Raw genomic sequence first — 27,560 nt, 5'->3', positions numbered from 1 at the left:
TCCTCCTCTTCCTCTTCCTCCTCCTCCTCCTCCTTCTCAGGAATACCTGGAAGACCAGAAACACAGGGATGAAGGACGTGCCCGAAGGCCTCCAACATGAGCGAATGCCCCCTCAGTAGTTGGGGTCCCACCAACAGTACCTGCAGCTGGTTGTTTCTTCCATTCACAAACATTAAGTCATTAAGCTCGTAGGACTGGATTCGAGGGGAGGAAACGGTAGTTTTATTTTGAAAGGATGGACCGGATGCTGCTCCTCTGACCGCGTCCGGCTTGACAGCGGTACCTCGCGCCCCGCTCAGCCCGGTTTCTAACGGAGAGTCGCCCCGGTTTGCGTTCCTCTGGATTCACGATCAGCTCCGGGATGCCGTCCGACGTCCAAGGTGAGCGACCGGAAGCGGGCTGCTTTGTCCCGGGCATCTTTACCACGGAGCACCGGCGGACTCCGGGCTCCGGCTCCGGGCTGAGCCTCGGTCGGGTCCAGGCCGACCCGGCTCCGGGCTCCGGGCTCCGGCTCCGGGCTCCGGCTCCGGGCTGAGCCTCGGTCGGGTCCAGGCCGACCCGGCTCCGGGCTCCGGGCTCCGGCTCCGGGCTGAGCCTCGGTCGGGTCCAGGCCGACCCGGCTCCGGGCTCCGGGCTCCGGCTCCGGCTCCGGCTCCGGGCTGAGCCTCGGCCGGTGAATAACGTGATTTCTTGTCTCTTCCAGGAGGGAAAGCCTTCGGCCTGCTGAAGGAGCAGCAGCGGTCCAGACTGGAAGAGATAAACCAGGTAAACCGGTTCCGGTTCACGTGCACCGCGCGCGAGCACTTGTTTGTTTAAACGTGCGGTCCGAGGCAGCGACGCGTGAATAATGAGGTCCCTGAACGCCACGCGCACGCGCTCAACGGAATTGACCACATGCCGTCGATGCACGTTATCGACCTGCAGGCTGGTGGCACTTGTTGTGCGTGTGTGCGCGTGCTCCGGTCACATTGCTGCGCCCGGTCCTTCGTGAGGTTGATCCATTATAATTTGTAAATCCCTCGTTTGCCTCTTAATTCCTAAACGGACAAATGTGAAGTAAACAAAGACGTAAAGGATCCGCTGTTCTGACGTCAACGTGACGTCACGACGGGCATCCAATGTGGAGTTTATTCTTTTATTATGAAGAATCTAAGTAATCAATAATAATAAACGACTTTCATGTGCAGCACTAAAATACAGTTATTACAAGATGCTTGACCTCTGTAGTGATGTTTGACCTCTCTGGTGATGTTTGACCTCAGCATCGTGACCTCTGTAGTGATGTTTGACCTCTCTGGTGATGTTTGACCTCAGCATCGTGACCTCTGTAGTGATGTTTGACCTCAGCATCGTGACCTCTGGTGATGTTTGACCTCAGCATCGTGACCTCTGTGGTGATGTTTGACCTCAGCATCGTGACCTCTGTGGTGATGTTTGACCTCAGCATCGTGACCTCTGTAGTGATGTTTGACCTCAGCATCGTGACCTCTGGTGATGTTTGACCTCAGCATCGTGACCTCTGTGGTGATGTTTGACCTCAGCATCGTGACCTCTGGTGATGTTTGACCTCAGCATCGTGACCTCTGGTGATGTTTGACCTCAGCATTGTGACCTCTGTGGTGATGCTTGACCTCAGAATCGTGACCTCTGTGGTGATGTTTGACCTCAGCATCGTGACCTCTGTGGTGATGTTTGACCTCAGAATCGTGACCTCTGTGGTGATGTTTGACCTCAGCATCGTGACCTCTGTAGTGATGTTTGACCTCAGTATCGTGACCTCTGTGGTGATGCTTGACCTCTGTGGTGATGTTTGACCTCAGCATCGTGACCTCTGTGGTGATGCTTGACCTCAGCATCGTGACCTCTGTGGTGATGTTTGACCTCAGAATCGTGACCTCTGTGGTGATGTTTGACCTCAGAATCGTGACCTCTGTGGCGATGTTTGACCTCAGCATCGTGACCTCTGGTGATGTTTGACCTCAGCATTGTGACCTCTGGTGATGTTTGACCTCAGCATCGTGACCTCTGGTGATGTTTGACCTCAGCATTGTGACCTCTGTGGTGATGCTTGACCTCTGTGGTGATGTTTGACCTCAGAATCGTGACCTCTGTGGTGATGTTTGACCTCAGCATCGTGACCTCTGTGGTGATGTTTGACCTCAGAATCGTGACCTCTGTGGTGATGTTTGACCTCAGAATCGTGACCTCTGTGGTGATGTTTGACCTCAGCATCGTGACCTCTGTGGTGATGTTTGACCTCAGCATCGTGACCTCTGTGGTGATGCTTGACCTCTGTGGCGATGCTTGACCTCAGCATCGTGACCTCTGTGGCGATGTTTGACCTCAGCATCGTGACCTCTGTGGTGATGTTTGACCTCAGCATCGTGACCTCTGTGGTGATGTTTGACCTCAGAATCGTGACCTCTGTGGCGATGTTTGACCTCAGCATCGTGACCTCTGTGGTGATGTTTGACCTCAGCATCGTGACCTCTGTGGCGATGTTTGACCTCAGCATCGTGACCTCTGGTGATGTTTGACCTCAGCATCGTGACCTCTGGTGATGCTTGACCTCTGTAGTGATGTTTGACCTCCGTGGTGATGTTTGACCTCAGCATCGTGACCTCTGTGGTGATGCTTGACCTCAGCATCGTGACCTCTGTGGTGATGTTTGACCTCAGAATCGTGACCTCTGTGGCGATGTTTGACCTCAGCATCGTGACCTCTGGTGATGTTTGACCTCAGCATCGTGACCTCTGTGGTGATGCTTGACCTCTGTGGCGATGCTTGACCTCAGCATCGTGACCTCTGTGGTGATGTTTGACCTCAGCATCGTGACCTCTGTGGTGATGCTTGACCTCTGTGGCGATGCTTGACCTCAGCATCGTGACCTCTGTGGTGATGCTTGACCTCTGTGGCGATGCTTGACCTCAGCATCGTGACCTCTGTGGCGATGTTTGACCTCAGCATCGTGACCTCTGTGGTGATGTTTGACCTCAGCATCGTGACCTCTGTGGCGATGTTTGACCTCAGCATCGTGACCTCTGGTGATGTTTGACCTCAGCATCGTGACCTCTGGTGATGCTTGACCTCTGTAGTGATGTTTGACCTCCGTGGTGATGTTTGACCTCAGCATCGTGACCTCTGTGGTGATGTTTGACCTCAGCATCGTGACCTCTGTGGTGATGTTTGACCTCAGCATCGTGACCTCTGTAGTGATGTTTGACCTCAGCATCGTGACCTCTGGTGATGTTTGACCTCAGCATCGTGACCTCTGTGGTGATGTTTGACCTCAGCATCGTGACCTCTGGTGATGTTTGACCTCAGCATCGTGACCTCTGGTGATGTTTGACCTCAGCATTGTGACCTCTGTGGTGATGCTTGACCTCTGTGGTGATGTTTGACCTCAGAATCGTGACCTCTGTGGTGATGTTTGACCTCAGCATCGTGACCTCTGTAGTGATGTTTGACCTCAGTATCGTGACCTCTGTGGTGATGCTTGACCTCTGTGGTGATGTTTGACCTCAGCATCGTGACCTCTGTGGTGATGCTTGACCTCAGCATCGTGACCTCTGTGGTGATGTTTGACCTCAGAATCGTGACCTCTGTGGCGATGTTTGACCTCAGCATCGTGACCTCTGGTGATGTTTGACCTCAGCATCGTGACCTCTGTGGTGATGCTTGACCTCTGTGGCGATGCTTGACCTCAGCATCGTGACCTCTGTGGTGATGTTTGACCTCAGCATCGTGACCTCTGTGGTGATGCTTGACCTCTGTGGCGATGCTTGACCTCAGCATCGTGACCTCTGTGGTGATGTTTGACCTCAGCATCGTGACCTCTGTGGTGATGTTTGACCTCAGAATCGTGACCTCTGTGGTGATGTTTGACCTCAGAATCGTGACCTCTGTGGTGATGTTTGACCTCAGCATCGTGACCTCTGTGGTGATGTTTGACCTCAGCATCGTGACCTCTGTGGTGATGCTTGACCTCTGTGGCGATGCTTGACCTCAGCATCGTAACCTCTGTGGCGATGTTTGACCTCAGCATCGTGACCTCTGTGGTGATGTTTGACCTCAGCATCGTGACCTCTGTGGCGATGTTTGACCTCAGCATCGTGACCTCTGGTGATGTTTGACCTCAGCATCGTGACCTCTGGTGATGCTTGACCTCTGTAGTGATGTTTGACCTCCGTGGTGATGTTTGACCTCAGCATCGTGACCTCTGTGGTGATGCTTGACCTCAGCATCGTGACCTCTGTAGTGATGTTTGACCTCAGCATCGTGACCTCCGTGGTGATGTTTGACCTCAGCATCGTGACCTCTGTGGTGATGCTTGACCTCAGCATCGTGACCTCTGTAGTGATGTTTGACCTCAGCATCGTGACCTCTGTGGTGATGCTTGACCTCAGCATCGTGACCTCTGTGGTGATGCTGCCACTGCGTCAGCCATCGCCCGTGCGGAGAACAACCCGACTCTCGCTCTCTTGAAGCCATTTCATTGTTATAATTTCATTAGAAAAACTCCCCTCGGGCTCCTTCGGGCCCTCGTGGCGTGTTCCACTTAACGAGGCCGTGTAAGCCATGTCACTGCGGGGGGGGGGGGGGGGGGGGGGGGGTCATCTTCAGTCTTGTGAAACGTTTGATTTTCCTGATCACCTTCAGTTTGTTCACCCCTCTTCCTCCTCTTCCTCTTCCTCCTCTTTCTTTCGGGTCCCGGGAGGATTGCTCTTCTTTATTTCTATCTTTCTGTTTCCATTCTGTCCCAGTGACCCAGAGGTCAAGTATCCAAACGAAGGCCTTCTAACCACGTCCCATCCACGCTACGCTAGCAATCCTCATGATATGAATAATTTTTAATATACCCTACTTCAACATTTTATTTATTTGGGGATTATTATTCAAACTATTATTTCCTTTTTTTTAATAGTTAGTATACGGCTGATGCTCGTCAGCCTTTCTGTCAATCAAACAGAATAGTTTAGTGTGTATGAATTAAATGGACTCCTACACATGGACTCCTACACATGGACTCCTACACATGGACTCCTACACATGGACTCCTACACATGGACTTCTACACATGGACTCCTACACATGGACTCCTATACGTGGACTCCTACACGTGGACTCCTACACATGGACTCCTATACATGGACTCCTATACATGGACTCCTACACATGGACTCCTACACATGGACTCCTACACATGGACTCCTATACATGGACTCCTATACATGGACTCCTATACATGGACTCCTACACATGGACTCCTACACATGGACTCCTATACATGGACTCCTATACATGGACTCCTACACATGGACTCCTATACATGGACTCCTATACATGGACTCCTACACATGGACTCCTATACATGGACTCCTATACATGGACTCCTATACATGGACTCCTATACATGGACTCCTACACATGGACTCCTATACATGGACTCCTACACATGGACTCCTACACATGGACTCCTACACGTGGACTCCTATACATGGACTCCTATACATGGACTCCTATGAATGGACTCCTACACATGGACTCCTACACATGGACTCCTACACGTGGACTCCTATACGTGGACTCCTATACATGGACTCCTATACATGGACTCCTATACATGGACTCCTATGAATGGACTCCTATGAATGGACTCCTACACGTGGACTCCTATACATGGACTCCTATACATGGACTCCTACACATGGACTCCTACACATGGACTCCTACACATGGTCACCTCTGTAGTGATGTTTGACCTCAGTATCGTGACCTCTGTGGTGATGCTTGACCTCTGTGGTGATGTTTGACCTCAGCATCGTGACCTCTGTGGTGATGCTTGACCTCAGCATCGTGACCTCTGTGGTGATGTTTGACCTCAGAATCGTGACCTCTGTGGTGATGTTTGACCTGAGAATCGTGACCTCTGTGGCGATGTTTGACCTCAGCATCGTGACCTCTGGTGATGTTTGACCTCAGCATCGTGACCTCTGGTGATGTTTGACCTCAGCATCGTGACCTCTGGTGATGTTTGACCTCAGCATTGTGACCTCTGTGGTGATGCTTGACCTCTGTGGTGATGTTTGACCTCAGAATCGTGACCTCTGTGGTGATGTTTGACCTCAGCATCGTGACCTCTGTGGTGATGTTTGACCTCAGAATCGTGACCTCTGTGGTGATGTTTGACCTCAGAATCGTGACCTCTGTGGTGATGTTTGACCTCAGCATCGTGACCTCTGTGGTGATGTTTGACCTCAGCATCGTGACCTCTGTGGTGATGCTTGACCTCTGTGGCGATGCTTGACCTCAGCATCGTGACCTCTGTGGCGATGTTTGACCTCAGCATCGTGACCTCTGTGGTGATGTTTGACCTCAGCATCGTGACCTCTGTGGTGATGTTTGACCTCAGAATCGTGACCTCTGTGGCGATGTTTGACCTCAGCATCGTGACCTCTGTGGTGATGTTTGACCTCAGCATCGTGACCTCTGTGGCGATGTTTGACCTCAGCATCGTGACCTCTGGTGATGTTTGACCTCAGCATCGTGACCTCTGGTGATGCTTGACCTCTGTAGTGATGTTTGACCTCCGTGGTGATGTTTGACCTCAGCATCGTGACCTCTGTGGTGATGCTTGACCTCAGCATCGTGACCTCTGTGGTGATGTTTGACCTCAGAATCGTGACCTCTGTGGCGATGTTTGACCTCAGCATCGTGACCTCTGGTGATGTTTGACCTCAGCATCGTGACCTCTGTGGTGATGCTTGACCTCTGTGGCGATGCTTGACCTCAGCATCGTGACCTCTGTGGTGATGTTTGACCTCAGCATCGTGACCTCTGTGGTGATGCTTGACCTCTGTGGCGATGCTTGACCTCAGCATCGTGACCTCTGTGGTGATGTTTGACCTCAGCATCGTGACCTCTGTGGTGATGTTTGACCTCAGAATCGTGACCTCTGTGGTGATGTTTGACCTCAGAATCGTGACCTCTGTGGTGATGTTTGACCTCAGCATCGTGACCTCTGTGGTGATGTTTGACCTCAGCATCGTGACCTCTGTGGTGATGCTTGACCTCTGTGGCGATGCTTGACCTCAGCATCGTGACCTCTGTGGCGATGTTTGACCTCAGCATCGTGACCTCTGTGGTGATGGTTGACCTCAGCATCGTGACCTCTGTGGCGATGTTTGACCTCAGCATCGTGACCTCTGGTGATGTTTGACCTCAGCATCGTGACCTCTGGTGATGCTTGACCTCTGTAGTGATGTTTGACCTCCGTGGTGATGTTTGACCTCAGCATCGTGACCTCTGTGTTGATGTTTGACCTCAGCATCGTGACCTCTGTGGTGATGTTTGACCTCAGCATCGTGACCTCTGTAGTGATGTTTGACCTCAGCATCGTGACCTCTGGTGATGTTTGACCTCAGCATCGTGACCTCTGTGGTGATGTTTGACCTCAGCATCGTGACCTCTGGTGATGTTTGACCTCAGCATCGTGACCTCTGGTGATGTTTGACCTCAGCATTGTGACCTCTGTGGTGATGCTTGACCTCTGTGGTGATGTTTGACCTCAGAATCGTGACCTCTGTGGTGATGTTTGACCTCAGCATCGTGACCTCTGTAGTGATGTTTGACCTCAGTATCGTGACCTCTGTGGTGATGCTTGACCTCTGTGGTGATGTTTGACCTCAGCATCGTGACCTCTGTGGTGATGCTTGACCTCAGCATCGTGACCTCTGTGGTGATGCTTGACCTCTGTGGTGATGTTTGACCTCAGCATCGTGACCTCTGTGGTGATGCTTGACCTCAGCATCGTGACCTCTGTGGTGATGTTTGACCTCAGAATCGTGACCTCTGTGGCGATGTTTGACCTCAGCATCGTGACCTCTGGTGATGTTTGACCTCAGCATCGTGACCTCTGTGGCGATGCTTGACCTCAGCATCGTGACCTCTGTGGTGATGTTTGACCTCAGCATCGTGACCTCTGTGGTGATGCTTGACCTCTGTGGCGATGCTTGACCTCAGCATCGTGACCTCTGTGGTGATGTTTGACCTCAGCATCGTGACCTCTGTGGTGATGTTTGACCTCAGAATCGTGACCTCTGTGGTGATGTTTGACCTCAGAATCGTGACCTCTGTGGTGATGTTTGACCTCAGCATCGTGACCTCTGTGGTGATGTTTGACCTCAGCATCGTGACCTCTGTGGTGATGCTTGACCTCTGTGGCGATGCTTGACCTCAGCATCGTGACCTCTGTGGCGATGTTTGACCTCAGCATCGTGACCTCTGTGGCGATGTTTGACCTCAGCATCGTGACCTCTGGTGATGTTTGACCTCAGCATCGTGACCTCTGGTGATGCTTGACCTCTGTAGTGATGTTTGACCTCCGTGGTGATGTTTGACCTCAGCATCGTGACCTCTGTGGTGATGCTTGACCTCAGCATCGTGACCTCTGTAGTGATGTTTGACCTCAGCATCGTGACCTCCGTGGTGATGTTTGACCTCAGCATCGTGACCTCTGTGGTGATGCTTGACCTCAGCATCGTGACCTCTGTAGTGATGTTTGACCTCAGCATCGTGACCTCTGTGGTGATGCTTGACCTCAGCATCGTGACCTCTGTGGTGATGCTGCCACTGCGTCAGCCATCGCCCGTGCGGAGAACAACCCGACTCTCGCTCTCTTGAAGCCATTTCATTGTTATAATTTCATTAGAAAAACTCCCCTCGGGCTCCTTCGGGCCCTCGTGGCGTGTTCCACTTAACGAGGCCGTGTAAGCCATGTCACTGCGGGGGGGGGGGGGGGGGGGGGGGTCATCTTCAGTCTTGTGAAACGTTTGATTTTCCTGATCACCTTCAGTTTGTTCACCCCTCTTCCTCCTCTTCCTCTTCCTCCTCTTTCTCAGGAATACATGGAAGACCAGAAATACAGGGATGAAGAGGACCTGCCCGAAAAATTGGAAGGCCTCAAAAGTAAGCAAATCCAGCCCCGCCCCCCTGAGCAAGTGTGTGGTTCGTCTCTATGTGTCCGCCACATCTGGCTTTTGTCTTTGCCTGGATGTTTGTTTGTTTGTTTGTTTGTTTGTCTGCACACACACACACACACAGCGCCCTGTGTTCCTCTGTGGGAAGCAGACCGTTGAGGTTCCAAGGAGGCCGAGTCCTCGGAGGGCTCTCAGGAATGTGCCGGGGCGTTCCTCCGCTTGTTGTTTCAAGGTTCAGATGTTCGCCGGCTAAACCCACGGCTACGAGGAGCCGGGTATACTACACGTATTTAGAGTATTTAGTTTTCTGACTTGTGTGAGTTTATTTATTTTTGTATGTGCGGTTTTCCAGATGGAATAACATAAGGCTGTTTATTGAGAACCCCCCCAGCCCCCGGTGACCTACTTTCAATCTGTGCTTGCTGGAGGAAATGGAGCAGGGATATAGTAACGGAAAGGGGATCCGGCACCCGGGTCCCGGGAGGATTGCTCTTCTTTATTTCTATCTTTCTGTTTCCATTCTGTCCCAGTGACCCAGAGGTCAAGTATCCAAACGAAGGCCTTCTAACCACGTCCCATCCACGCTACGCTAGCAATCCTCATGATATGAATAATTTTTAATATACCCTACTTCAACATTTTATTTATTTGGGGATTATTATTCAAACTATTATTTCCTTTGTTTTAATAGTTAGTATACGGCCGATGCTCGTCAGCCTTTCTGTCAATCAAACAGAATAGTTTAGTGTGTATGAATTAAATGGACTCCTACACATGGACTCCTATACATGGACTCCTACACATGGACTCCTATACGTGGACTCCTACACATGGACTCCTATACATGGACTCCTATACGTGGACTCCTATACATGGACTCCTATACATGGACTCCTATACATGGACTCCTATGAATGGACTCCTATGAATGGACTCCTACACGTGGACTCCTACACATGGACTCCTATACGTGGACTCCTACACATGGACTCCTACACATGGACTCCTATACGTGGACTCCTACACGTGGACTCCTATACATGGACTCCTATACATGGACTCCTATGAATGGACTCCTATGAATGGACTCCTACACATGGACTCCTACACATGGACTCCTATACGTGGACTCCTACACGTGGACTCCTATACGTGGACTCCTACACATGGACTCCTACACATGGACTCCTATACATGGACTCCTACACATGGACTCCTATACGTGGACTCCTACACGTGGACTCCTATACGTGGACTCCTACACATGGACTCATACACATGGACTCCTATACATGGACTCCTATACATGGACTCCTACACATGGACTCCTATACATGGACTCCTACACATGGACTCCTATACGTGGACTCCTACACATGGACTCATACACATGGACTCCTATACATGGACTCCTATACATGGACTCCTACACATGGACTCCTACACATGGACTCCTATACATGGACTCCTATACATGGACTCCTACACATGGACTCCTATACATGGACTCCTATACATGGACTCCTATACATGGACTCCTATACATGGACTCCTACACATGGACTCCTATACATGGACTCCTACACATGGACTCCTACACGTGGACTCCTATACATGGACTCCTATACATGGACTCCTACACATGGACTCCTATACATGGACTCCTATACATGGACTCCTATACATGGACTCCTATACATGGACTCCTATACATGGACTCCTACACATGGACTCCTATACATGGACTCCTACACATGGACTCCTACACGTGGACTCCTATACATGGACTCCTATACATGGACTCCTATGAATGGACTCCTACACGTGGACTCCTACACGTGGACTCCTACACGTGGACTCCTATACATGGACTCCTATACATGGACTCCTATACATGGACTCCTATGAATGGACTCCTATGAATGGACTCCTACACGTGGACTCCTATACATGGACTCCTATACATGGACTCCTACACATGGACTCCTACACATGGACTCCTATACATGGACTCCTACACATGGACTCCTACACATGGACTCCTATACATGGACTCCTACACGTGGACTCCTATACGTGGACTCCTACACATGGACTCCTACACATGGACTCCTATACATGGACTCCTACACATGGACTCCTATACGTGGACTCCTACACGTGGACTCCTACACATGGACTCCTACACATGGACTCCTATACATGGACTCCTACACATGGACTCCTATACGTGGACTCCTACACGTGGACTCCTATACGTGGACTCCTACACGTGGACTCCTATACGTGGACTCCTACACGTGGACTCCTACACATGGACTCATACACATGGACTCCTATACATGGACTCCTATACATGGACTCCTACACATGGACTCCTACACATGGACTCCTATACATGGACTCCTATACATGGACTCCTACACATGGACTCCTATACATGGACTCCTATACATGGACTCCTACACATGGACTCCTATACATGGACTCCTATACATGGACTCCTACACATGGACTCCTATACATGGACTCCTACACATGGACTCCTACACATGGACTCCTACACGTGGACTCCTATACATGGACTCCTATACATGGACTCCTATGAATGGACTCCTACACATGGACTCCTACACATGGACTCCTACACATGGACTCCTATACATGGACTCCTATACATGGACTCCTATACATGGACTCCTATGAATGGACTCCTATGAATGGACTCCTACACGTGGACTCCTATACATGGACTCCTATACATGGACTCCTACACATGGACTCCTACACATGGACTCCTATACATGGACTCCTACACATGGACTCCTACACATGGACTCCTACACATGGACTCCTACACATGGACTCCTATACATGGACTCCTACACATGGACTCCTACACATGGACTCCTATACATGGACTCCTACACATGGACTCCTATACATGGACTCCTACACGTGGACTCCTATACATGGACTCCTACACGTGGACTCCTACACGTGGACTCCTACACATGGACTCCTACACGTGGACTCCTATACGTGGACTCCTATACGTGGACTCCTACACGTGGACTCCTACACGTGGACTCCTATACATGGACTCCTACACATGGACTCCTACACATGGACTCCTACACGTGGACTCCTACACATGGACTCCTATACATGGACTCCTATACGTGGACTTCTACACATGGACTCCTATACATGGACTCCTACACGTGGACTCCTATACGTGGACTCCTACACATGGACTCCTACACATGGACTCCTATACATGGACTCCTACACATGGACTCCTATACGTGGACTCCTACACGTGGACTCCTATACGTGGACTCCTATACGTGGACTCCTACACGTGGACTCCTACACATGGACTCGTGGACTCCTATACGTGGACTCCTACACGTGGACTCCTACACATGGACTCCTACACATGGACTCCTACACGTGGACTCCTACACGTGGACTCCTACACGTGGACTCCTACACGTGGACTCCTACACATGGACTCCTACACATGGACTCCTATACATGGACTCCTACACGTGGACTCCTATACGTGGACTCCTACACGTGGACTCCTACACGTGGACTCCTACACATGGACTCCTACACATGGACTCCTACACATGGACTCCTACACGTGGACTCCTATACGTGGACTCCTACACGTGGACTCCTATGGCCCAATTAGTATTGACGGACAGGTGTGATGAAGGTATTGGCCAAAGTAGCAGAGGAAGTCATCTTCTATTTCAAATGTTTTATCAGCACGGTGGTTTTTGTAATGGAAAAGCCCTCAAACAATAAAACAACAATATAAATCACTCAGATCGAATCACAGACTTCTTCATAAAGAAGAAACGTTGTAATTATGTTCAGAATTTGACGAGGAATGTGAGTCAGGAGGAGACTGAAGACGGTTCTGTTCAGCAACAAGTGTGTGTGTGTGTGTGTGTGTGTGTGTGTGTGTGTGTGTGTGTGTGTGTGTGTGTGTGTGTGTGTGTGTGTGTGTGTGTGTGTGTGTGTGTGTGTGTGTGTGTGTGTGTGTGTGTGTGTGTGTGTGTGTGTGTGTGTGTGTGTGTGTGTGTGTGTCCCTTCTCAGAGTTTACAAACAGGGTGAGCATTGTCCTGTTCCCTATGGGTTCACACAGGCCACTCTCTCTCTCCACACACACACACACACACACACAGACACACACATACACACACACACACACAGCTTCCAGCGTGGGACAGAAATAGTGTAATCTGACCAAAGTGTTCTTCTGCTCTAAAGAGGGTGAAATCTAGGGAGAAGCGAGAAGAAATGTTTTTCATGGCGTGAAGCCACTTCAGTTCATAATGAGAAATTATTATTATTCCTTTAACATATAACACAAGACAGACCAAGTTATTCCTTTAACGTATAACACGAGACAGACCAAGTTATTCCTTTAACGTATAACACGAGACAGACAAAGTTATTCCTTTAACGTATAACACAAGACAGACAGACCAAGTTATTCCTTTAACGTATAACACGAGACAGACCAAGTTATTCCTTTAACGTATAACACGAGACAGACCAAGTCATTCCTTTAACGTATAACACGAGACAGACCAAGTTATTCCTTTAACGTATAACACGAGACAGACCAAGTTATTCCTTTAACGTATAACACGAGACAGACCAAGTTATTCCTTTAACGTATAACACAAGACAGACAGACCAAGTTATTCCTTTAACGTATAACACGAGACAGACCAAGTTATTCCTTTAACGTATAACACGAGACAGACCAAGTCATTCCTTTAACGTATAACACGAGACAGACCAAGTTATTCCTTTAACGTATAACACGAGACAGACCAAGTCATTCCTTTAACGTATAACACGAGACAGACCAAGTTATTCCGTTAACGTATAACACGAGACAGACCAAGTTATTCCTTTAACGTATAACACGAGACCAAGTTATTCCTTTAACGTATAACACAAGACAGACAGACCAAGTTGTTCCTTTAATGTATAACACAAGACAGACCAAGTTATTCCTTTAACGTATAACACAAGACAGACCAAGTTATTCCTTTAACGTATAACACAAGACAGACCAAGTTATTCCTTTAACGTATAACACAAGACAGACAGACCAAGTTATTCCGTTAACGTATAACACGAGACAGACCAAGTTATTCCTTTAACGTATAACACGAGACGGACAGACCAAGTTATTCCTTTAACGTATAACACGAGACAGACCAAGTTATTCCTTTAACGTATAACACGAGACAGACCAAGTTATTCCTTTAACGTATAACACAAGACAGACCAAGTTATTCCTTTAACGTATAACACGAGACAGACCAAGTTATTCCTTTAACGTATAACACAAGACAGACCAAGTTATTCCTTTAACGTATAACACAAGACAGACAGACCAAGTTATTCCTTTAACGTATAACACGAGACAGACCAAGTTATTCCTTTAACGTATAACACGAGACAGACCAAGTCATTCCTTTAACGTATAACACGAGACAGACCAAGTTATTCCTTTAACGTATAACACGAGACAGACCAAGTCATTCCTTTAACGTATAACACGAGACAGACCAAGTTATTCCGTTAACGTATAACACGAGACAGACCAAGTTATTCCTTTAACGTATAACACGAGACCAAGTTATTCCTTTAACGTATAACACAAGACAGACAGACCAAGTTGTTCCTTTAACGTATAACACAAGACAGACCAAGTTATTCCTTTAACGTATAACACGAGACGGACAGACCAAGTTATTCCTTTAACGTATAACACGAGACAGACCAAGTTATTCCTTTAACGTATAACACGAGACAGACCAAGTTATTCCTTTAACGTATAACACGAGACAGACCAAGTTATTCCTTTAACGTATAACACAAGACAGACCAAGTTATTCCTTTAACGTATAACACGAGACAGACCAAGTTATTCCTTTAACGTATAACACGAGACGGACAGACCAAGTTATTCCTTTAACGTATAACACAAGACAGACCAAGTTATTCCTTTAACGTATAACACGAGACGGACCAAGTTATTCCTTTAACGTATAACACGAGACAGACCAAGTTATTCCTTTAACATATAACACGAGACAGACCAAGTTATTCCTTTAACGTATAACACGAGACAGACCAAGTTATTCCTTTAACGTATAACACGAGACCAAGTTATTCCTTTAACGTATAACACGAGACCAAGTTATTCCTTTAACGTATAACACAAGACAGACAGACCAAGTTATTCCTTTAACGTATAACACAAGACAGACCAAGTTATTCCTTTAACGTATAACACAATACCAAGTTATTCCTTTAACGTATAACACAAGACCAAGTTATTCCTTTAACGTATAACACAAGACAGACCAAGTTATTCCTTTAACGTATAACACGAGACAGACCAAGTTATTCCTTTAACGTATAACACGAGACAGACCAAGTTATTCCTTTAACGTATAACACAAGACAGACAGACCAAGTTATTCCTTTAACGTATAACACGAGACAGACAGACCAAGTTATTCCTTTAACGTATAACACGAGACAGACAGACCAAGTTATTCCTTTAACGTATAACACGAGACAGACCAAGTTATTCCTTTAACGTATAACACGAGACCAAGTTATTCCTTTAACGTATAACACAAGACAGACCAAGTTATTCCTTTAACATACAACACAAGACCAAGTTATTCCTTTAACATATAACACAAGACAGACCAAGTTATTCCTTTAACGTATAACACAAGACAGACAGACCAAGTTATTCCTTTAACGTATAACACGAGACAGACAGACCAAGTTATTCCTTTAACGTATAACACGAGACAGACCACATTATTCCTTTAACGTATAACACGAGACAGACCAAGTTATTCCTTTAACGTATAACACGAGACAGACCAAGTTATTCCTTTAACGTATAACACGAGACAGACCAAGTTATTCCTTTAACGTATAACACAAGACAGACAGACCAAGTTATTCCTTTAACGTATAACACAAGACAGACCAAGTTATTCCTTTAACGTATAACACAAGACAGACAAAGTTATTCCTTTAACGTATAACACGAGACAGACCAAGTTATTCCTTTAACGTATAACACGAGACAGACCAAGTTATTCCTTTAACGTATAACACAAGACAGACAGACCAAGTTATTCCTTTAACGTATAACACAAGACAGACAGACCAAGTTATTCCTTTAACGTATAACACAAGACAGACCAAGTTATTCCTTTAACGTATAACACGAGACGGACCAAGTTATTCCTTTAACGTATAACACGAGACAGACAGACCAAGTTATTCCTTTAATGTATAACACGAGACAGACCAAGTTATTCCTTTAACGTATAACACAAGACAGACCAAGTTATTCCTTTAACGTATAACACAAGACAGACCAAGTTATTCCTTTAACGTATAACACGAGACAGACCAAGTTATTCCTTTAACGTATAACACAAGACAGACCAAGTTATTCCTTTAACGTATAACACGGGACGGACCAAGTTATTCCTTTAACGTATAACACGAGACAGACAGACCAAGTTATTCCTTTAACGTATAACACGAGACAGACCAAGTTATTCCTTTAACGTATAACACGAGACAGACCAAGTTATTCCTTTAACGTATAACACGAGACAGACCAAGTTATTCCTTTAACGTATAACACGAGACCAAGTTATTCCTTTAACGTATAACACAAGACAGACAGACCAAGTTGTTCCTTTAACGTATAACACAAGACAGACCAAGTTATTCCTTTAACGTATAACACAAGACCAAGTTATTCCTTTAACGTATAACACAAGACAGACCAAGTTATTCCTTTAACATATAACACAAGACCAAGTTATTCCTTTAACATATAACACGAGACAGACAGACCAAGTTATTCCTTTAACGTATAACACAAGACAGACAGACCAAGTTATTCCTTTAACGTATAACACGAGACAGACCAAGTTATTCCTTTAACACAAGACAGACAGACCAAGTTATTCCTTTAACGTATAACACAAGACAGACCAAGTTATTCCTTTAACATATAACACAAGACCAAGTTATTCCTTTAACGTATAACACAAGACAGACCAAGTTTTTCCTTTAACATATAACACAAGACCAAGTTATTCCTTTAACATATAACACGAGACAGACAGACCAAGTTATTCCTTTAACGTATAACACAAGACAGACCAAGTTATTCCTTTAACGTATAACACAAGACAGACAGACCAAGTTATTCCTTTAACGTATAACACGAGACAGACAGACCAAGTTATTCCTTTAACGTATAACACGAGACAGACAGACCAAGTTATTCCTTTAACGTATAACACGAGACAGACCAAGTTATTCCTTTAACGTATAACACGAGACCAAGTTATTCCTTTAACGTATAACACAAGACAGACAGACCAAGTTGTTCCTTTAATGTATAACACAAGACAGACCAAGTTATTCCTTTAACGTATAACACAAGACCAAGTTATTCCTTTAACGTATAACACAAGACAGACCAAGTTATTCCTTTAACGTATAACACAAGACAGACCAAGTTATTCCTTTAACATATAACACAAGACCAAGTTATTCCTTTAACATATAACACGAGACAGACAGACCAAGTTATTCCTTTAACGTATAACACGAGACAGACAGACCAAGTTCTTCCTTTAACGTATAACACGAGACAGACCAAGTTATTCCTTTAACGTATAACACGAGACAGACCAAGTTATTCCTTTAACGTATAACACGAGACAGACCAAGTTATTCCTTTAACGTATAACACGAGACCAAGTTATTCCTTTAACGTATAACACAAGACAGACCAAGTTATTCTTTTAACGTATAACACGAGACCAAGTTATTCCTTTAACATATAACACGAGACAGACAGACCAAGTTATTCCTTTAACGTATAACACAAGACAGACCAAGTTATTCCTTTTACGTATAACACAAGACAGACAGACCAAGTTATTCCTTTAACGTATAACACGAGACAGACAGACCAAGTTATTCCTTTAACGTATAACACGAGACAGACCAAGTTATTCCTTTAACGTATAACACGAGACAGACCAAGTTATTCCTTTAACGTATAACACAAGACAGACAGACCAAGTTATTCCTTTAACGTATAACACGAGACAGACAGACCAAGTTATTCCTTTAACGTATAACACGAGACAGACAGACCAAGTTCTTCCTTTAACGTATAACACGAGACAGACCAAGTTATTCCTTTAACGTATAACACGAGACAGACCAAGTTATTCCTTTAACGTATAACACGAGACCAAGTTATTCCTTTAACGTATAACACAAGACAGACCAAGTTATTCTTTTAACGTATAACACGAGACCAAGTTATTGCTTTAACATATAACACGAGACAGACAGACCAAGTTATTCCTTTAACATATAACACGAGACAGACAGACCAAGTTATTCCTTTAACGTATAACACAAGACAGACCAAGTTATTCCTTTTACGTATAACACAAGACAGACAGACCAAGTTATTCCTTTAACGTATAACACGAGACAGACAGACCAAGTTATTCCTTTAACGTATAACACGAGACAGACAGACCAAGTTATTCCTTTAACGTATAACACAAGACAGACCAAGTTATTCCTTTAACGTATAACACGAGACAGACAGACCAAGTTATTCCTTTAACGTATAACACGAGACAGACCAAGTTATTCCTTTAACGTATAACACAAGACAGACCAAGTTATTCCTTTAACGTATAACACAAGACAGACAGACCAAGTTATTCCTTTAACGTATAACACGAGACAGACCAAGTTATTCCTTTAACGTATAACACAAGACAGACAGACCAAGTTATTCCTTTAACGTATAACACAAGACAGACAGACCAAGTTATTCCTTTAACATATAACACAAGACAGACAGACCAAGTTATTCCTTTAACATATAACACGAGACAGACAGACCAAGTTATTCCTTTAACGTATAACACAAGACAGACCAAGTTATTCCTTTTACGTATAACACAAGACAGACAGACCAAGTTATTCCTTTAACGTATAACACGAGACAGACAGACCAAGTTATTCCTTTAACGTATAACACGAGACAGACAGACCAAGTTATTCCTTTAACGTATAACACAAGACAGACCAAGTTATTCCTTTAACGTATAACACGAGACAGACAGACCAAGTTATTCCTTTAACGTATAACACGAGACAGACCAAGTTATTCCTTTAACGTATAACACGAGACAGACCAAGTTATTCCTTTAACGTATAACACAAGACAGACAGACCAAGTTATTCCTTTAACGTATAACACGAGACAGACCAAGTTATTCCTTTAACGTATAACACAAGACAGACAGACCAAGTTATTCCTTTAACGTATAACACGAGACAGACCAAGTTATTCCTTTAACGTATAACACAAGACAGACAGACCAAGTTATTCCTTTAACGTATAACACGAGACAGACCAAGTTATTCCTTTAACGTATAACACAAGACAGACCAAGTTATCAGGTTCATCTCCATGTTATCAGGACCGGAACACACACACAGGAACGTCTTTGGTTTCCTCCCTGATTCTTTGAAACCTCAACTTCTCCTTTAACTTCCTGACCCTCTCACTTCTCAGACGTCAACCCCTCCCAGCTGCCCTCGGCCTGCTTTCCCCTGAGACGTTCAAAACACACACACACACACACACACATACACACACCTGTCGTCACCAGCTGTTTGAGTCTGTCCCGCTTTGCCTCTTCAGCTGTTGTTAACAAGCACTTTTTACTGACTTGTGAGATGACAAGTGTTTGTTGGAGGAAAGTGGTGTGTGAGCCGTTAGTAATGATTGTGTGTGTGTGTTTTTTTTTGCAGACAAATATTCTGAGTTTGACCTGAACGACCAAGGAGAGATTGGTGAGTAGTCGAAAACACCCAGGGGTGGGTGTGTGTGTGTGTGTGTGTGTGTGTGTGTGTGTGTGTGTGTGTGTGTGTGTGTGTGTGTGTGTGTGTGTGTGTGTGTGTGTGTGTGTGTGTGTGTGTGTGTGTGTGTGTGTGTGTGTGTGTGTGTGTGTGTGTGTGTGTGTGTGTGTGTGTGTGTGTGTGTCTGTCTGCAGGTCCTCAGAGAAGCTGATACGTGTTCATTACATGACGTCAGCGAGTAGACAAACACATGACCAGTTGCTCGGTCCACCTGAAGTATCTCAACACCTCCCCGATGGACTGCCTTGATGTGGTGTCCACGCTGTCCAGAGGATGGATCCAGACATGATGAATCGGCCATTTTATTGTCTTTGAACCAAACTAATGACATCCCCACCAGCCTCCTCTGCTTTGTGTTTAGTGTTATCACCCCAGTAAGAATAAGTCCAGATCTGGAATAAAAACTCTCCATTGAGGGACATTACAAACTTTACTAGTTATTATGAAGTCAATACAAACAGGAATAAGCTTATGCTAGATTTCTTCATGCCCTTTCTGAAGGTTTCCTCCAGCGTTTTAGTAGCGATGAAGATAGAGAGAAACGGTGAAGCTCTAAACACACCAGATCCTACATTTCCCACAATGCAACTCGCCTCGTCTTTTTTTATTAGAACCTCCTGTATTTGTCTTTCATCTTTCAAGTGCGATGAGTCGGGAACTCTTTTAATGCAGGTTTGAATACATAAACAGTATTAATATTAACATCTGATTGTCACCTTCTCTCAGACATGATGGGTCTGAAGCGCATGATGGAGAAGCTCGGCGTGCCCAAGACGCACCTGGAGCTCAAGAAGATGATTGTGGAGGTGACGGGCGGCGGCAGCAGCAACACCATCGACTACCGGGACTTTGTGAAGATGATGCTGGGCAAGCGCTCAGCCGTGCTCAAACTGTAAGTGTGTGTGTGCTTGTGTGTGTGTGTGTGTGCGTGTAAGCAGTGATGTCACTACCCACATGCTAGATTAGTCGTTACTCTCCATGGCAACAAAGCCCATCTCGGTCAGCCTATTCGTAGTCAACCGTCCTCATCCTGAGCCGGATCATGAGCTTAGGTAACCGACTATAGCTGATTAACCACGACGGTCACGTGCTGATTAACCACGACGGTCACGTGCTGATTAACCACGACGGTCACGTGCTGATTAACCACGACGGTCACGTGCTGATTAACCACGACGGTCACGTGCTGATTAACCACGACGGTCACGTGCTGATTAACCACGACGGTCACGTGCTGATTAACCACGACGGTCACGTGCTGATTAACCACGACGGTCACGTGCTGATTAACCACGACGGTCACGTCATAGAGCCACTAGGTGGCGCTATGACTAGAATGCTAAATTATCATATGGATGTCTTCAGGGTCAGTATGTCATGACATATGAGAAATATGGAGCAGATTACATAATGTATGGCCCAGTTAAAACAACTTCCATTTTCATGGCGAATGGTGTTCTTTGCCGTTGCGCCCTACGCACATAGTTTTATATTTTTTAAATCGTTTTATAACTTTTCATTGCTAAGGTCTCAAGATCACACTGCCCGACTTTGGAATAAATCAGGTTTAATCTCTAGGAGGAGTTCGCTGTTTTACAACTCCCCAAAACATGAAAAAGGCTAAAAATACAGATATTGAGCAATTAACTGCAGCGCCCCCTAATGTTCAAATATTATGAAAGAATTAGGGTACGTTTAGGGATGCCATGTAGACATATGATAGCAATTTGGTGAGGATAGGCCAAGTGATTTGGAAGTTATGTGTCTTTACATATTAGTCCACACCCATTAGAAGTTCATTGGTCCATATCCTCTGAACGTAATGAGATATCAACAAGCTTTCGATAACTTTTGATGACATTGAACCAATAATGAACCACAGAAAGTTTTGTAAGAATTGGACCCAGCGTTTAGGAGAAAATGGAAAAACGGGGGGAAATCTGATAAGGTGCATTTTATGGCCACCATTTTTTTATTAGGGTCCTTTTTTTAAATTAATTTGCCTTTGTTTTGCTCCCCCCCCCCCCCACAGAGTCCTGGTCTTTGAGGACAAAGCCAACGGCGCCTCCTGTAAACCAGGCGGACCCCCTCCCAAGAGGGACATTTCCAGCCTGCCCTGAATGGTTCTCTAACATGTGGGGTGTTGTCTTTGTGTGGGACCAGTGAGGATGAATGGTTCTCTAACATGTGGGGTGTTGTCTTGGTGTGGGACCAGTGAGGATGAATGGTTCTCTAACATGTGGGGTGTTGTCTTGGTGTGGGACCAGTGAGGATGAATGGTTCTCTAACATGTGGGGTGTTGTCTTGGTGTGGGACCAGTGAGGATGAATGGTTCTCTAACATGTGGGGTGTTGTCTTGGTGTGGGACCAGTGAGGATGTTATTGTGTGATATCTGGTGTGTGCAACTCACTAAATGATGTTTGACTGGGAATATTCCATTCCTCTTTTCATCCCCCTTTAATTGAAACGTAGCGTTCGTAGTTGTCCTTGTGATCTGGTTGATGAATTATCTTTCTGTTGTTGAGTGTTTCATGGATGTATTTTAAGGGAAGAGGTTTTTTTTTTTCCTTTCCTTGCTTCTCCTTTTTGGGAAGCCTTTATTGTACCGACATTTTGATGCTTTCGGAGGAGAAGAAGAAGAAGACGTTTTCAGATTAATTCCTAATAATCCTGGTCAGCGTCTCGCTTTCCATCAGGTGCCAGAGATTACTGGGTCAGAGTCGTCAGCCCCCGGAGCTGATCTGGAATCAGTAACTGGGTAATCATGAGCTAATAATATTTTTGTAGATGACTGCAGTGCGAAGCGTTTTTACTGTTGTAGTGTGAGTGAATGGTAGTAACATGTGATCCGTGAGGTCAGAGCACATGGTAGTAACATGTGATCCGTGAGGTCAGAGCACATGGTAGTAACATGTGATCCGTGAGGTCAGAGCACATGTTAGTAACATGGTAGTAACATGCGATCTGTGAGGCCATGGTAGTAACATGTGATCTGTGAGGTCAGAGCACATGTTAGTAACATGGTAGTAACATGTGATCTGTGAGGCCATGTGATCTGTGAGGCCATGGTAGTAACATGTGATCTGAGAGGTCAGAGAACATGTTAGTAACATGGTAGTAACATGTGATCTGTGAGGCCATGGTAGTAACATGTGATCTGTGAGGCCATGGTAGTAACATGTGATCTGTGCGGTCAGAGAACATGGTAGTAACATGTGATCTGTGAGGCCATGGTAGTAACATGTGATCTGTGAGATCAGAGCACATGTTAGTAACATGGTTAGTAACATGTGATCTGTGAGGTCATGGTAGTAACATGTGATCTGTGAGGCCATGTTAGTAACATGTGATCTGTGAGGTCATGGTAGTAACATGTGAGATCAGAGCACATGGTAGTAACAAGTGATCTGTGAGGCCATGGTAGTAACATGTGATCTGTGAGGCCATGGTAGTAACATGTGATCTGTGAGGTCATGGTAGTAACATGTGATCTGTGAGGTCAGAGCACATGTTAGTAACATGGTAGTAACATGTGATCTGTGAGGTCATGGTAGTAACATGTGATCTGTGAGGTCATGGTAGTAACATGTGATCTGTGAGGTCAGAGCACATGTTAGTAACATGGTAGTAACATGTGATCTGTGAGGTCATGGTAGTAACATGTGATCTGTGAGGTCATGGTAGTAACATGTGATCTGTGAGGTCAGAGCACATGTTAGTAACATGGTAGTAACATGTGATCTGTGAGGTCATGGTAGTAACATGTGATATGTGAGGTCATGGTAGTAACATGTGATCTGTGAGATCAGAGCACATGTTAGTAACATGTGATCTGTGAGGTCAGAGCACATGTTAGTAACATGGTAGTGACATGTGATCTGTGAGGGAGTGTGATTGACACATGTACATAACATACTCCACACTGTACAATCATATTCTTTCCAAGTGCCTCGACATGCAGACGCTGTAGAGCTCAAACACACGAGTCCTCTTAGTTCACATGAAATCTTTGTTATTTGGTGAGAGAGTTTTGATGACATTTGTTGAATTATATTGATTTGGTGATTACGCATTATTCTCGAGTGATGAATCTTTTTTTAATGTACATTTTGTTCCCTTTTCTTTACGTAATTATTGTATTGTTAATGTCACAGCGTTGGACAGTTTGTTAGGTGATTTGACTGCTTGTGTGATCTCATACTTCATGTGTTCACCCCCCCCCCCCCCCTCCCCCCCCTTGTGGATTCTGTTATTTGTGCCTCAGTGTTGCTGTGACTCCACTACTTACTGTGAAGTTGGTACTTGTAGTATTTTTAATCCACCTAAAGTCTTTTAAACTATTATTTGTGTTTGTCTGATGGTGCATTGCATCGTTTAATGTTGTGAAGATGCACATTGTTTGCAGACACCAAAGGAATTAAAATTATTCTTACACTGGCCTGTTAACTTTTGAATTATTCGTGTAATGGAGATCCTTCAAACTCTTGAACTCCTTTTTACTTTTGAGTGAAAAACAACAAGTTTAATAGATATCAGATGTGTTTTAACCACCAGTGTTTGTTCATTATCCGTCTCTTGTTTATGAAAGAGGCTGACTGCCCATTAGGTTCTTAAAGAACCCGTGTTGTGAAGGATCACATGGCTATCGGTGCTGTTAAATGTAAAGGTAAACATGTGCATTAACACTTATGATGTTAAAGGTAAACCTGTGCATTAACACTTATGATGTTAAAGGTAAAGGTAAACATGTGCATTAACACTTATGATGTTAAAGGTAAAGGTAAACGTGTGCATTAACACTTATGATGTTAAAGGTAAACATGTGCATTAACACTTATGATGTTAAAGGTAAACATGTGCATTAACACTTAAGATGTTAAAGGTAAACATGTGCATTAACACTTATGATGTTAAAGGTAAACATGTGCATTAACACTTAAGATGTTAAAGGTAAACATGTGCATTAACACTTATGATGTTAAAGGGAAAGGTAAACCTGTGCATTAACACTTATGATGTTAAAGGTAAACCTGTGCATTAACACTTATGATGTTAAAGGTAAACATGTGCATTAACACTTATGATGTTAAAGGGAAAGGTAAACCTGTGCATTAACACTTATGATGTTAAAGGTAAACCTGTGCATTAACACTTATGATGTTAAAGGTAAACCTGTGCATTAACACTTATGATGTTAAAGGTAAACATGTGCATTAACACTTATGATGTTAAAGGTAAACATGTGCATTAACACTTAAGATGTTAAAGGTAAACATGTGCATTAACACTTATGATGTTAAAGGGAAAGGTAAACCTGTGCATTAACACTTATGATGTTAAAGGTAAACCTGTGCATTAACACTTATGATGTTAAAGGTAAAGGTAAACATGTGCATTAACACTTATGATGTTAAAGGTAAACGTGCATTAACACTTATGATGTTAAAGGTAAACATGTGCATTAACACTTAAGATGTTAAAGGTAAACATGTGCATTAACACTTATGATGTTAAAGGTAAAGGTAAACATGTGCATTAACACTTATGATGTTAAAGGTAAACATGTGCATTAACACTTATGATGTTAAAGGTAAAGGTAAACATGTGCATTAACACTTATGATTTTAAAGGTAAACGTGTGCATTAACACTTATGATGTTAAAGGTAAAGGTAAACATGTGCATTAACACTTATGATGTTAAAGGTAAACATGTGCATTAACACTTATGATGTTAAAGGTAAACATGTGCATTAACACTTAAGATGTTAAAGGTAAACATGTGCATTAACACTTATGATGTTAAAGGGAAAGGTAAACCTGTGCATTAACACTTATGATGTTAAAGGTAAACCTGTGCATTAACACTTATGATGTTAAAGGTAAAGGTAAACATGTGCATTAACACTTATGATGTTAAAGGTAAACATGTGCATTAACACTTATGATGTTAAAGGTAAACATGTGCATTAACACTTAAGATGTTAAAGGTAAACATGTGCATTAACACTTATGATGTTAAAGGTAAAGGTAAATCTGTGCATTAACACTTATGATGTTAAAGGTAAACCTGTGCATTAACACTTATGATGTTAAAGGTAAACCTGTGCATTAACACTTATGATGTTAAAGGTAAACATGTGCATTAACACTTATGATGTTAAAGGTAAACCTGTGCATTAACACTTATGATGTTAAAGGTAAAGGTAAACATGTGCATTAACACTTATGATGTTAAAGGTAAACATGTGCATTAACACTTATGATGTTAAAGGTAAACATGTGCATTAACACTTAAGATGTTAAAGGTAAACATGTGCATTAACACTTATGATGTTAAAGGTAAAGGTAAATCTGTGCATTAACACTTATGATGTTAAAGGTAAACCTGTGCATTAACACTTATGATGTTAAAGGTAAACATGTGCATTAACACTTATGATGTTAAGGGTAAACCTGTGCATTAACACTTATGATGTTAAAGGTAAAGGTAAACATGTGCATTAACACTTATGATGTTAAAGGTAAAGGTAAACATGTGCATTAACACTTATGATGTTAAAGGTAAACATGTGCATTAACACTTATGATGTTAAAGGTAAACCTGTGCATTAACACTTATGATGTTAAAGGTAAACATGTGCATTAACACTTATGATGTTAAAGGTAAACCTGTGCATTAACACTTATGATGTTAAAGGTAAAGGTTAAACCTCTTATGAAATTGGGTAAATCTCGTTCTCATTTTGCATGATTATCTCAGAGTTCGTTCCCGGGAAGATAAATCGTGAGTGAATCTTCGTCGTATTAATGCTTTCATTCCATTTTTCATTCACTTTTCACCTGCGTGTTCGTGCAGCTGTGTGCACGTGTACTCCTGAGCAATAAAATGCTTTCATTAAAAAGTCAACAGCTGCTCCATGCAGGTCACACAGGCTGTTGCTTGTGTTGAATTCTCTGGACGTGAAGGCCATCTATCTTCATCTTCATCATCTATCTTCCAGGCCGTTGGGAGAACAGGTGCTCGGTGTGGAATAGTGCACGAGCATGTTAACGGGCGGATTATTATAATCACCTCTGCAATTAAAATGCTAATCGCTGTTGCATGTGATACTGCTTGAAGGCCCAGGGGAAGGAAATATGAGCTGACAGTTGTATTGTAAAGAATAACAAAACACCCAATGATGACGCTGGCCCCGGGCCAATGCTAGGTCCAATCTGTATCCATTGTGTTTGCTGTAGTTAGTCAAATATTTATTTTGGCAGATTTAGCATCTACACAATTAGTTCTCGCCACAGACTCCGTTGTTTAAAAGAAAAGTACCTTGATGAATTGTTTTGTTCTAAAGTTGTATCATTCTGTATTGATGGTAACGAATGGCCCGTGGCTGACATTGAAATAATGAATGCAACACTGCAAGGACAGGACCCCCTCCTCCTCAGCATCTCCTCTCATAAATACTGCCATCTACTGGTCAGTCGATCGACGCCCGTCAAGCTGACAAGCGGAGTGGGCGGAGCCAC

At 44.3% G+C, this 27,560-nt stretch overlaps 1 protein-coding gene across 3 annotated transcripts; it reads left to right on the top strand.

Annotated features, from left to right (window-relative positions):
- The first annotated feature begins 224 nt into the window (after nt 1-224).
- Nucleotides 225-24,481, top strand: aif1l (allograft inflammatory factor 1-like). Of its 3 annotated transcripts, none has more exons than XR_004610647.1 (7): nt 247-380; nt 704-765; nt 8,901-8,967; nt 19,930-19,971; nt 20,764-20,929; nt 22,070-23,508; nt 23,741-24,268. XR_004610647.1 is itself a non-coding variant. In XM_034547526.1 (7 exons), exons 1-6 carry the CDS (start codon nt 362-364, stop codon nt 22,155-22,157), a joined length of 444 nt encoding a protein of 147 aa, XP_034403417.1. In that variant the 5' UTR covers nt 247-361; the 3' UTR covers nt 22,158-22,188; nt 22,241-24,269. The 3 variants fall into 3 exon arrangements, 2 of the variants coding, with proteins under 2 accessions (XP_034403416.1, XP_034403417.1); XM_034547526.1 differs by having other exon boundaries at nt 22,070-22,188; nt 22,241-24,269; XM_034547525.1 differs by having other exon boundaries at nt 225-380; nt 22,070-24,481.
- Nucleotides 24,482-27,560: the final 3,079 nt, after the last annotated feature.

The sequence above is a fragment of the Cyclopterus lumpus genome, chromosome 12 (genome assembly GCF_009769545.1).
Source record: "Cyclopterus lumpus isolate fCycLum1 chromosome 12, fCycLum1.pri, whole genome shotgun sequence".
Taxonomy (NCBI): domain Eukaryota; kingdom Metazoa; phylum Chordata; class Actinopteri; order Perciformes; family Cyclopteridae; genus Cyclopterus; species Cyclopterus lumpus.
Note: the sequence above shows the minus strand (reverse complement) of the source record. Positions and strands in the feature narration are given on the sequence as shown.